At 35.7% G+C, this 13,172-nt stretch overlaps 1 protein-coding gene across 1 annotated transcript in view; it reads left to right on the top strand.

Annotated features, from left to right (window-relative positions):
- Positions 1-2,435: 2,435 nt before the first annotated feature.
- Positions 2,436-13,172, top strand: part of LOC107556632 (ankyrin repeat and fibronectin type-III domain-containing protein 1-like) — a 26,563-nt gene continuing 15,826 nt past the window's right edge. The window contains exons 1-11 of the mRNA XM_016239768.1: positions 2,436-2,444; positions 2,530-2,737; positions 3,940-4,137; positions 4,219-4,332; positions 5,458-5,555; positions 6,222-6,312; positions 8,296-8,403; positions 9,861-9,960; positions 10,062-10,191; positions 11,349-11,468; positions 11,781-11,999. Coding sequence (XP_016095254.1) covers positions 2,436-2,444; positions 2,530-2,737; positions 3,940-4,137; positions 4,219-4,332; positions 5,458-5,555; positions 6,222-6,312; positions 8,296-8,403; positions 9,861-9,960; positions 10,062-10,191; positions 11,349-11,468; positions 11,781-11,999 — 1,395 coding nt within the window. The remainder of the gene's footprint in view (positions 2,445-2,529; positions 2,738-3,939; positions 4,138-4,218; positions 4,333-5,457; positions 5,556-6,221; positions 6,313-8,295; positions 8,404-9,860; positions 9,961-10,061; positions 10,192-11,348; positions 11,469-11,780; positions 12,000-13,172) is intronic.

Here is a 13,172-nt window from a genome sequence, read left to right on the forward strand (position 1 = left end):
AAATCCAAACTTTCCAGTTTTATTCCTTATGAAGGTTATTAGAGGAGGGTTTGTTAAAATATAATTCGGCTGGAATATATGGTGAAAATCTATTTTTCTGTTCTCTAAATTCTACATTTAGATTCTGAAGGTTTTTTCCTAGATTTCTAAATTCTGAATTCTTAAATAACTTGTTTCATTTTTTGTTATATTTTTTCTTGTTTAAATATGCATATTCTATAGTCATACGTTTAGTTGTTGTGAAAAGAGACAACATTTTTAAACTTGTTCAATGAAAGTTGAAACTAACAGTAAATAAAACCTTTTTTCCATTGAATTTCAATAAAATTTCAATAAAATAAATAAATAAAATAATTGGTAACCATTTTCAGTAAAGTTCCATTTATTGACATTAGTTGACTACATTAGTTAACATGAATGATACTTATATTAATCTTAGTTAAGATTAAGTTTAACATTTACTAATAAATTATTAAAATCAAAAGCAGTAAAATAAAAAACATTTAAAATTCAATAAAGCCTAAACCCAACTTTGATTGAAAGTATATTAAAATTTGAAAAAGGCAAAGATTGTACATCCCATTATACACAGCAAACAATATTAAAGGTTAAATGCACTGTTTATCTTTGTTCTTGCTGTCAGTGTTATGTAAAAGGTTCCTAATATTGTTTTGGGAGTCTCCTGCAATAGAATAACATGCATGCATGGTCAAAAAACACTTGTTTTTTCAAAATAAGTATTTAATATCACCTCATTTTCCAGTGATTCTCAAACGATTCGTTCGAAGCAGTTCTAAGATTCAGTCTCTCTAAACCCCTCCTTTCCCTGAGCCTACTCTGCTCTGATTGGTCAGATGGCCCAGTCTGTTGTGATTGGTCTACGTGTCAGGAAACAATACGCCCATTGCCGTAGTTCCGTATTTTGAACACTCGATAGAAAATATAAACATTTATTATTTATCATACTTACAGGTTGTGATTCAGTGAAGCCAACTGGTCCAAATAAACTGGGTACTGATCCATCTTTCAACAGCAAGTGTTTTGTGAATCCCGCATTGAATTCCCTGAGATTAGAGAAGCAGTCGTCAGTAAAATGACGTGTTTGTGGGTGGGGTCAAGTTGTTCGCAGCCGGCCAACGTAGAACATAGGCGGGAATTATGCAAATGTGTTACCCAGTGACGTGTAGCCGTCATGGAATTGGGATTCGAATTACGGCTGTACAGAGTTAATTCTTTATGTTGGGAGACAATAGCTATGTTTCCATCCAAAGATGCGAATTTAACTTTTTTAATTTAATTTAACTGATGCACAAAACTGGAACATCACATAAAACATTTGCGAATAAAGCACAGTTTCCATCCAACGAGCCAAAGAGAACACAATCGTCACTTCCTGATAAACTGGCACTAAATATCTCTAAGAAGACTAGGAGAAGCCACTGTATATAATAATTTTCATATGTAATAAATTACTTGCGCTTCAGAGAGAGCAGATGTAACACAATAAATTCGGTCATTGCTTTTAGAGGTGGATGCCTGCTGTTTGGGAACGCAGTCATGTAAGACAGTAATTATACAGAAATACTTTGATGACAGACTTTCCTCAGGCATTTCAGAACGACCAAAACAACATATAGATGCTGTGAACGAGATCGGTCCGCTGGTTAGTCAATTTATCCCGTCTCATAGCGCAAAGTCACATGACTTTTTCAGTGCGCATGGTGGAATTTATTTTATGCGATCATCCAAAATGCACATAAAAGTAGGTGGATGGAAACATAGCTAATAACTATTTATCGTGCACTTTACAACTTTGCAGATCATTTACATTCACATACAGCTACATTACACACGGCATGAAAGGCAATATTGGAAATGGCATAATAGGGGCACTTAAAAAAAATATATTTTTTAAATATGATGGAATAACATGCATTGATGAATTGTGCAGAATAAGCCCAGGAATGTTTTCGTTTATTTTCTGTATAGCAACATCAGATCTAAAAACCGAGGGACAAATTTACTCTCCAGCTTTTATCATTGTCTCACATGAAACAAAGCGGGTAATTTAGCGGCCACATTAGCGGCAGTATTGGGCTGAGTTTGATCTCGGAGGTAAATGTGAACACGTGTTCGGGGAAACGGTAAAGAGTAATCTCTTACCATCAGTAAGCTCAACACATACACATGTGTGCAGGATTGCATGTGTTTATATGTGCCTACTGTTCTCAATGGCTATTATTCTTAGACGGAGGCATTACTCACCCAATTTTCCATACTATGGCCTATTCTCATTTAGCCTTGACTTACTGGACATGTTAAATGTGCTCGTATTTGTGGGCTAAATTTTGCTTTATAAGGCAACCAATCGCAACTGATGATGCATTAACCTTCAAAGAACCATATTGCAATTCAAAAATCACATGCAGTCAAAAATGGCATTGGTATATTTCATGCATGTCTGTGTTTGCAGTTTTACAGCATGCATTTTTCTATGTGTGGGAGATATATCTATGCATGCATGTCTAGTTCCAGGGAAACGAAGCTCTGTTTGAAGCCGTGGAGCATCAGGAGCTGGACGTCGTGGAGTCTCTGTTGAACACCTTCAGTCTGGAGGAGCTGGACTTAAACACCCCCAACAGTGAAGGACTGCTGCCGCTCGACATCGCCATCATGACCAACAACGTCCCCATGGCCAAACTTCTGCTGAGAGCCGGGGCCAAAGAGAGTCCCCACTGTGAGTACACACTCCCTGTGATCAAACGCATGCAGCACGAGCCCCACTTTATGAATCATAAACCATACATCTACAGATGTTTGCCACATGCTATACATTACAATAAAGCTGTAGTGGCTTATTGCTTCAGTCAAACGGCGGCAGCAGCAATGTGATATGGTATGCAACACCAATGATCAAAACGAAATGTCAGTTTTAACGCCACTTTATATAGTTATCATTATTTTCACTGTAGTATGTTTGGGAATGTCCAGGTCATATTTCATATTAAAATAAAAAAATACAATAAAACATTACATTTAATATATAAAAATATGCACATTCTATTTTATTATTTAATTTGACATATATTATTATATTGTATTGTATTAAAATATATTATTCTATATTATATTTTGCATAAAGAACATGAAGCATACATTTTTTATTATTAAAAATTATTATTTTTATTGTAAATAATCACATTGTAAATTATCTTGGTAGTGTTTGCTGTTTTCAACTTAATTTATGCTGATTTTAAAAACATGTAATTGCTATTACCATATTCAAGTAAGAAGAATAAGGTTATTTTTTTACATTTCAGTAATACAATTTTTAGGGAGAATTTTCATAAAAATTTAAAAATCATAAAACAAGCTCATTTTGGGGTGAAATATGATGAAACATTTAAATATGCAGCATTTCTTGATATTCAACCATTATTTGTAACAAAGTAATATAACTATCAAAGATAATTTGAATTAATTTGCTTTTTATATATTTTACAGTGGTGAACATGGCTCATTCATAACTCATTCAGTGCACATTTAAAATCGATTAATTCATTTTTACTGACATTTAACTGTACACAAGTATAGAAAATAAAGTGAAATTTTCAGTGGAATTGGTTTGACTAATTAAATGAAAGGGGTTTTAGTGCCGCTCACATGTGCGAATAAAATATTGAAGACATAAACATTATTGTACATAATAAAAAAGAGAAATCGAGCCCAATTTTTGTTTTCAAAGAAAATGAGAAAAAACTAAACAAGACATCTTTTCCTTTCTCGTCATTACTTTCCAAATAGGAAATGAAATGGTTAAAACGTACTTAAAACTGTTCCTGAGTTAAAAAGTTTGAAGAATCAAAACTGTGGTTTATTTTTCATTATTTGACAAGATGTTTGCTGGCGTTTGTTTAATGTGTTTTTTGTATCCTCTAGTTCTAAGTCTTGAAGGCAGAGCCGCTCACCTGGCCTCCCTGGTGCTAGAGGCGGAGCATCGCATAGCAGAGCTGGTTGCCCAGGTGACGGGGGAGGAGCCTAGGGAGGGGGAGGGGTCAAACATAGAGAGACAGCTGAAAACCTGGGAATGGAAGCTCCGCCTCTACGTGCGCATGCAGACGGGATACACACACGCCAGTAAGTAACACACACACACACACACACCTGAGGATATAGCAGCCGTGTGTGGCACTGAGTGTGTCTTTGTGTTGATTCCAGGTCCTCCTGAGCCTCCCGGTGTCGTTCATCTGTCCGTCAGCAGTAGCACCAGTCTCAGAGTTTACTTCCAAGAGCCTCTTTGTCACAATTCTGCTGTTATTACCAAATACCGCGGTGAGTGACCCCTGACCCCTGTTTTAAGATTTAGATTATACCACTAAAACACATGAACACACACAACTGACTAGTCAACTAGCTGATGAGAATCAGCAATTTGACTGCCAACTAGAGAATATATGCCACATTATATCGAGATGATGTCACGTTTCACATATATCATGTAGCTCCATTGCCAAATTCACACTATTATATATTTGTAGTTTTTATTAATATTTTTAATTGCCTTTTTTATTTTCATATATTTTCAGTTTTAAAGTAGTAAAAATAAGTAGTTGTAAGTAAAATAAGTATACAGTATTGTAGTTTTTTAAATATTTTTAATTGCCTTTTATTTTAGATATTTTCTGTTTTATTTTAATTAGTTAAATTTTTAGTAATTTTATGTGCTTTTTGTCATTTTTATTTTACATAGTTTTTTAAATATTTTTAATTGCCTTTTATTTTAGATATTTTCCGTTTTATTTTAATTAGTTAAATTTTTAGTAATTTTATGTGCTTTTTGTCATTTTTATTTTACATTTTTTTTAAATATTACACTTTTTTTGTTTTAGTTTTCATTTATTTGCAGCTAGTAATTTACTTATTTAAATTAGTTGCAAAGGTAAAAATTACAATTTTAATTTAGTTTGTCTAATAGTTATATTTTGTTTTATTCCAGCTGTATTGCAAATAACAAAAATGTTTTAATAGCTTTACTTTTAGTTAATTAATTAATTTTGTTAAATATTTGCTGATAATAACCCTGATGCTGTTATAAACAGCAAAAAAAAACATATTACCCTTGTAGTATCTGTCAGACATTAGGGTTGTTTAATGGGTCCCTGAGTGGTGCAAACAAACTTAGACCATCTTAGAAGTTTAGAAGTTTGCTGAGACTTTGTGAACAAAAAAACTACCCCGTATCTCTTCATTTTCACATTTTGCTATCACATTATACAAAACAACAGCACACAAATAGACCAGGACACAGTTTGTTTCACCATATAGAACAAGTACAGTTGAAACCGCATGATATGTGATTAGTAGACACAGTATGGCATGGTGGTAGAACTAGTTGACTAGTCAGTGCAGCTCGGTCTGTGCATCTGCTGAATGACTGCTTGCTTATGTGTGTCTCAGTGAGCTGGAGCAGCGTTCCTTCATTTACTCCATTACTGAGTGAGACGGTCATTGAAGACGTGACTCAGCTCCAGTATGACATCACTGGACTTCCAGCGGTTAGTATGTGGAGTAAACCATACTGCAAACAATATTACCACAGCTGTCAAGCTCCAAAAAGCACCGGAAAGCTTCACATCATACAGCTTGTGCACTATATTTCAGATTTTCTGAAGCCATATGATAGCTTTGTGTGAGAAACGGAGCTGACATTAAAGTTATTTGTGACCTGCTCCATCTTTGTAGAACACATTAACCCAGAAATGTATTTTTAGTTTTATGAATGAAAGAACAAGCATTTTATGAAAGCAGCGGATCTCAACTACTAGGAGGCCTCAGCAAGATAACTCTAAAAAAAAAATTTAAATTAAGACAAAACAAGCATTAAAATAACCAAAAACAAAAAAAAATAAGTCACTTCGATGATTTAATTTTAATCGATGAACACAAATTTTAATAGTTTTATTTTTATTGTTAGTTAATTATAACAACATCGGTGCACAATAAAACAATAAAAATATTGGTTTTTATTGGTTTTGTAAGAACAACAAAAGTGAGCAAACAAAAAAAGACAAAAAATGTTTTACAAACAAATAATTAAATAAACATGAAAAAAGCCTGATGAATTTGAACTCTACTGAAAAAAATCTATATTTTTAATGAATTAAACACATCGCATCTTTTCCAGTGGAAGGTTGTGTTAAATACAGCATCTCTCGTTTCAGGGCACATGCTGCTATGTCCAAGTATCAGCATATAATATGAAGGGATGGAGTTCACCTCAGATAGCTGAACCTGCTTGTGCTACACCTTCAAGTGAGAACACACGCACACACACACACACACACACACACATTCAACAACAACAAACAGGACAGATGTTAGTCACGTTTGCTTTCTAAGAAGTTGCATGACGTGTCTGTGTGTGTGTGTGTGTGTGTGTGTGAGATTATGTATCTGTGTTTGTGTATGTTATGTCTTGTGTCCTCATTTTTTATGTTTGTGAGGACAAGCTCTCCTTTTCTCCCACAGATTTTAGGGCTCTTTTACGTCAAGTGTGTTTGTGTGTGTCTGTGTGTTGAGCATGCTAATTTAAATGTGTGTTTGTGTTTTCCATTTCGACTCCCTCTGGAAATATTTGCATGTCTGTGAGAAGCTGTAAAGTCGCAGACAGAACGGCTCTTATACACCAACTCACACACACACACACACACACACACTTGTTGTCTCCCTCTACAATTCACGCTCACATACACACGCCATTTTACACGCACACACAGAAATGATTTTCACTCAATTTCTCTTATTTACATCAAGTTTGCGTCCTTTTTCCCATTCGCTGTATCTCTTTCATAACACACACGCGCACACACTCTTGGTGAGGTTAGCTGGGCTGAAGAGAGGGTCTGTGTTAGACATTCCCGGAATAGAGTATCCATGTTTTCCCTGCTTCCTCAGGAACCGGCCTGCAACCAACACACCGTCAGAACATCATCCTGTTTACTGTCCTAAGAGAGCGTGTGAGTGTGAGTGTGCGCCTGATGCAGGGATATAAGGTTAATACTGAATGATTTACTGACAGATTAGTGTACACACATTACATAATCACATAGGTTTTGTCTGGTCGTAAATATTTACCACCCTGAACACTATAGCAACTACAAAGCAATGCCGTGGCAACCTTCTTCAACACCTTAACAACCAGCCAGAACACCCTAACACCACACCTTAGTAACACCTTAGCAACCACACTGAACATTCTAGCTACATCCTAGAACCACCTAGTAATGCCTTAGCAACCACTGCCACAAGCATTGCCTCTGCATCCTATGTCAACACCCTAGCAACTTCCCAGCAACAACCTAGAACACCCTAGTAATGCCTTAGCCACCATTAGGAATACCATAGCAACCACCAAGCAATGCCTTGGGAACCTTCTATTCTAGCAATCCCCCCAGAGCACCTTAGTAACATTTTAACAACCACCCACACCATAGCAACCACATAGCAATGCCCTGGCAACCACTCACAACACCATAGCAACACTTTAGCGTTGTTGTGGCAACTTTTACATGAGCAAACACCGGTTACCATAAGAAATCACCTAGCAAACGCCCACAGCACCATAGCAAACACCTAGCAATGTCCTGGTGACCACCCAAAACACCCTAGCAACACCTTAGCATTGTGCTGGCAACTTTTACATGAGCAAACAACAGTTACCATAGGAAATCACTTAGCAGCCACCCACAACACCCTAGTAACTGGATAGCAACACCTTAGCATCATGCTGGCAAATTTTGCATGGGTAAACAGCATTTACCATAGGAAATCACCTAGCAACCACCCACAACAAAATAGCAACCGCCTAGCAATGCACTGGAAACCACGCACAACACCTTAACAACTGCATAGCATTAAGCATTGTGGTGCCAGTTTTTACATGAACAAACACCAGTTACCATAGGAAATCACCTAGCAACCACCCACAACACCTTAGTAACACATTAACAACCACCCAGAAAACCATAGCAACCACCCAGCAGTGCCCTGATAGCCACTCACAACACCCTAGCAACTGCATAGCAACACCTTAGCATTGTGCTGGCAACTTTTACATGGGCAAACAAGATGAAATTTCCTAGCAACAACCTAGCAATGCCCTGGCAACCACCCACAACACCCTAGCAACCAACCTCCCACAGCTTTGAAAGGCCTTTGTCAGACCTTTTCATATGCATCTGTTGTTTTTTTACCCACAATGCATTGTTTTTTTTATCTCTCTCTGTCTTTCTGCAGGCTGGAGGGAGGTGGACGGTCTTCCCCCCCGCCAGCAGGGTCTGAAAGAGGCGTTGGAGCAGCTCCTGGTGCAAATTAAAGGGGCACACCGTCACTGCGCCTGCCACGGTAAACACGCACTCACTCACACTGGACCCGAATGAAACCCTCCTCATTCACAGCGAGTCACCGCCACCACTAACATTACAGCGCTTTAAAACAAATGCTGAGTGAATGATTCAGAGGGCTGGAGCGCGGGTGTCTGCGGGGCGATGCCGGGGGTCCTGTTTGTTGTTTTTATGGCATCAGCGCTGAGGGTTTATTTTACTGGGAGTTAAAGGGGATACATTTGACTTGACTGTAGGGAGTAAAGTTAAACTAAATTAAACAATTTTCAATTAAACTAGAAAAGAGCCTTTAGATACATAGGCATCATCTTCACTGAATAAAAAAAAGAAGAGATAATTGTCCAGTTTTGAGGGAAAAAAAGACAATCTTACAAGATTTTCTTAAAATTTTACAAGTTCATATCTCACAATTCTGACTTTAAATCTCACAATTGTGTGTTATGAAGTCAGAATTGACATATTAACTCGCAATTTTGAGAAAAAATAGAATTTTGAGATATAAACTTGCAATTCTGAGAAATAGTCACAATTTATATCTTGCAATTCTGACTTCGTAACTCGCAGTTGTGAGTTTACAGCTCGCAATTCTGAGAAAAAAGAATTGCAAGAAAAAAGTCAGAATTGTGAGATAAAGTCACCTTTTTTATTATTTATTCAGTGGTGGAAACGGGCTTTCATACTTCACGGTCTTCTCACTGCTGGCTGTAAAATATGTGGAGTCAAGCAGATGCTTTACCTTCCTTCATTCACACACACTGCATAAAGAGTCGCACCAATTTAAAGTCACTTCAATTGGGGTCTGTAAAAAAAACAAAAACTGGGAGATTTATTGCCAAAAATGAAATTTTGAATGCTACACTAACAGTGTTGTAGTGTTATCATGGTATATAATATCATGTACTTTTTTTTATTTAATTGTATTATTTTTACAACCGTTAAACACATTTAAACTCCTTTTCTCATTACTGTATGGAAAAAATAATCTAATTTTATTATTAGAATGCTGTAATGGAAATCATCCTGTCATAAGGTGTTGTTCTTTTTTTCTGTTAAAATCAGCATAAATTACATTCTGTACAACAAAAGTATACTTTACATGTGCTTAAGTCTTAAAAACAAGACTTTTAATTTTTTGGATTAAGTATGTCTTTTTGGTCATTTAATTTAAATAATTATTTGATTATAATAATTGCCATTTTTGTCAGTATGTCAAAAAGCTATGCATTTTATTCTATTTCAATCACTAGTGTTTTATATGTACTTCATATTCATTAATGGGTCTAATCTGCATCCTTATGAATATTCAAGATAAAGTTAAAAAGCAACAGCTATTACTATTGAAAAGCAAATACTATTAGTGAGTTATCATTTAATCTGAAAGCTAAAACTGCACATCTGAACACCTCTACATGAATATCTGTGCTGTATTTGACATGTCTGACCTCTCTGTGTGTTTAGAACAATGCAAAGCCTCGTCAAACACCAGGAAACATTCTGTGTCTAAAAGTCTGAGGCATCTCTTCCAGGCCACCAGCAAATTTGTTAAAAATCTGAAAAGGTGAGAGAAAACAGCATCAGAAAATGCCTGCTGCAGTGTTGAACGCTCTCAAAAACACCATATCTTGCATTATCTATGACTTTCTCTCTTCCTCTCTGTAGAGGTCTTTATCTGGCCTGTATATTTTATAAAGATGAAAACGTTCTGGTGACTCCAGAGGATCAGCTGCCCGTCGTTGAGGTGGACGACTCGTACAGCTGTCACGCGCAGGATTTACTCTGGTTTACAAAGGTTGCACGCAACCAAATCACTCTGTTGAACCTTCTTGTGATATAACCAATCAGAGCTTTTGTAATAGTACTGGTTTGGTGAAGTGTATTGCCTGTAGTTTAGTTTTAGCTTTTTTTGTTTAAATAAATGTAATTGTTATTATATATAATTGTTAGTATTATAATTGTTTTTAAAAAACAAAATGTAAATTATATAAATATATAATATTTTATATATCAGTCAGCTTTAATTATATAGCGCTTTATACAAAATGGATTGTTTCAAAGCAGCTTTACAGTTATAGACAAGAAAATATTGATCCAGTGATGCAAACAAACTTCAATTCTGCTGTAAAGCAGCTCTAAAAATACAATAGTAAACATATGTATGTAAAAAAAAATTTATATAAAAACTAAATATGGGTCTGAATACTTAGGACCATGTGATATTTCAGTGTTTCTTTTTTAATAAATCTGCAAAAATGTCAACAATTCTGTGTTTTTCTGTCAATATGGGGTGCTGTGTGTACATTAATGAGGAAAAAAAATTTACTTGAATGATTTTAGCAAATGGCTGCAATATTGTTAAGAGTGAAAATTTTAAGGGGGTCTGAATACTTTCCGTACCCACTGTATATATACATACTGTATATGTTAACAATTATGTATAATATAAAAAATTTTATATAATAACAATTTGTATAATTTATGTATAGTTTTGATTTGATTAGTTTTAATTAAGTATAACTAATGTATTAAACTTATTTCACATTGTTAAAAAATAAAAAATATATAAATAAAAATAATAATGCAAAAATGTAATATAAAAATGTTATATAATATTATTTTCTGTGTGTATATATATATATGTGTGTGTAGTTTTTAAAAATATTTTGCTTTTTTAAAAATCACTCAAAGGACCTCACATATAAATGGATATAATATATAACAATATATTTATATAATAACAGTTTATATAATTAATCTATCATTTTGATTTAATATATAAACACATTGTAAATGTAGTTCACATTGCTAAAGATAAGGAGATTAATTTTACAATCCAATTAAATATGAAATCGTTCATTGCACCAAAACTGATTCACTAATTTCCACCGCAGTATACAGTGTCAACATTTGAATATTAAACATGGTCTCCATGGTGACGTGCATTGACAGGTGTCACATCTGTGGGAGGAGCTCACCTGGATGCAGCAGTGCATCAGTCCTGCACACGCCTCCAGTTCCTGCACGCTGCAGACGCGCCTCAAACTGCTGCAGGCAGCTGCACAGCTACAGGTGAAGTCTATAGTCACTGGGGACGTAAAAATGCATCAAAATAACCAAAATTATTAATGATTTGCATAATTTAGTAAAGAACTGCAATCAAACTGTTGTTAAAGGGGTCATCGGGGAAAAAAGGGGGTTTTTTACACTACCATTGAGAAATTTTAACCAAACTATGTTACAGACTTTTCATTAAGACCCTAAAGAATCATATCAACTTGTGGAAAATGGGCATCCTATGACCTCTTTAAAGTTGAGATTTATTTACACCTGTAACAAATATAGTATCCTGAGGTAAAGTTTCTTTTTTGGTTTGTTGTGCAGGCTCTCCTTGGCACGGTGGATCTCGGGCAGGTGTATTTTGAGCCCATCAAGGATAAGCATGGTAACGCAGTGTTGGTGCTGATGAAGGACACGAGCGCATGCGCACCGCTGGAAGGCTTACGCTGGATTCCCGTCAGTAAATTCCAGCTGCAGCGCAGGTCTTCCTCTTCCTCATCAGACGAGCCCAGCGCACTGGAGACGCTTCTCACCACACTGCATGTGAGTGCTTTAAACACTAAAACACTGGTGCATCGTCAGTGTGCCACAGGTACGGTAACTGCTCCCTTCTAGCATCATGATCAATGAAAGTACGGAAATGCTGGAATCGAAACACTCTTACTTTAAGTCTTTAATTCTCCAATGCTGCATTTATTCAATCAAAAATACAGTAAAAACAGTAATATTGTGAAATATTGTTACAATGTTTTCTATTTGAATATATTGGAAAATTTAATTTATTCCTGTGATGTAAAGCTGTATTTTTAGCATCATTACTTCAGTCTTCAGTGTCACATGATCTTCAGAAATCAGTATAATATGCTGATTTGCTGCTCGAGAAACATTTCTGATTATTATCAATGTTGAAAACTGAAAATTCAGCTTTGATCACAGCAATAAATTAAATTTTACAATATATTCAAATAGAAAACAGTTATTTTAAATTGTAATAATATTTCACAATATTTGAGTTTTTATTGTATTTTTGAGCACATAAATGCAGCCTTGGTGAGAAGAAGAGACTTCATTAAAAACATTTAAAAGTCATAATGTTTCCAAACTTTTGACAAGTACTGTACATTTATGTACAAAACCCATTTTTAGAATAATGAGAAACATAAATTCAGTCTAGTGTGTCCAAACTTCTGAATTTATACAATTTAGATGCGTCATGCCCAGTTTGACGTCAAACATCATTGACTTTCTAGTGTCTCATTATTGACGTCAAGCCTGGCATGACTCATTTCGATGCAGTGTATTCAGGTTCAGAAAGCAATATGAATTTGAAACAACTTTGGAGAGAAAATGACAACTTTTTTTTGGGTGAACAAATGCTTTAACTCAACAGGTTTCAGGCTCTTATATACAGTAAATGAGTCCAAAGCCTGAAAACCAGTGGAAAAAAAACATTTAGCAGCCGCTAGCTTCTGTATTCCTTGCTCTTTTTCCGAAGTGCCGTGAATTGTGGGAGTATAACAGTAGCATTGTTCAGCTGATGATTTAGTCTGAGTGCTGTAAACACTTCACCCGCCGCTGATCGTGTGTTTGGAGCGACTCTGGCTCAGGAACATCAGCCTCAGTGTCAATATGATGTTTTGTCTGAGCGGCTCAGATTTTCCCTGTGGTGAAGCTGTGTGTGTGTGTGTGTGTGTGTGTGTGCGTGTGTGTGTGTGT

This window comes from Sinocyclocheilus grahami, unplaced genomic scaffold, assembly GCF_001515645.1.
Source record: "Sinocyclocheilus grahami isolate Dianchi unplaced genomic scaffold, SAMN03320097.WGS_v1.1 scaffold575.1, whole genome shotgun sequence".
NCBI lineage: Eukaryota > Metazoa > Chordata > Actinopteri > Cypriniformes > Cyprinidae > Sinocyclocheilus > Sinocyclocheilus grahami.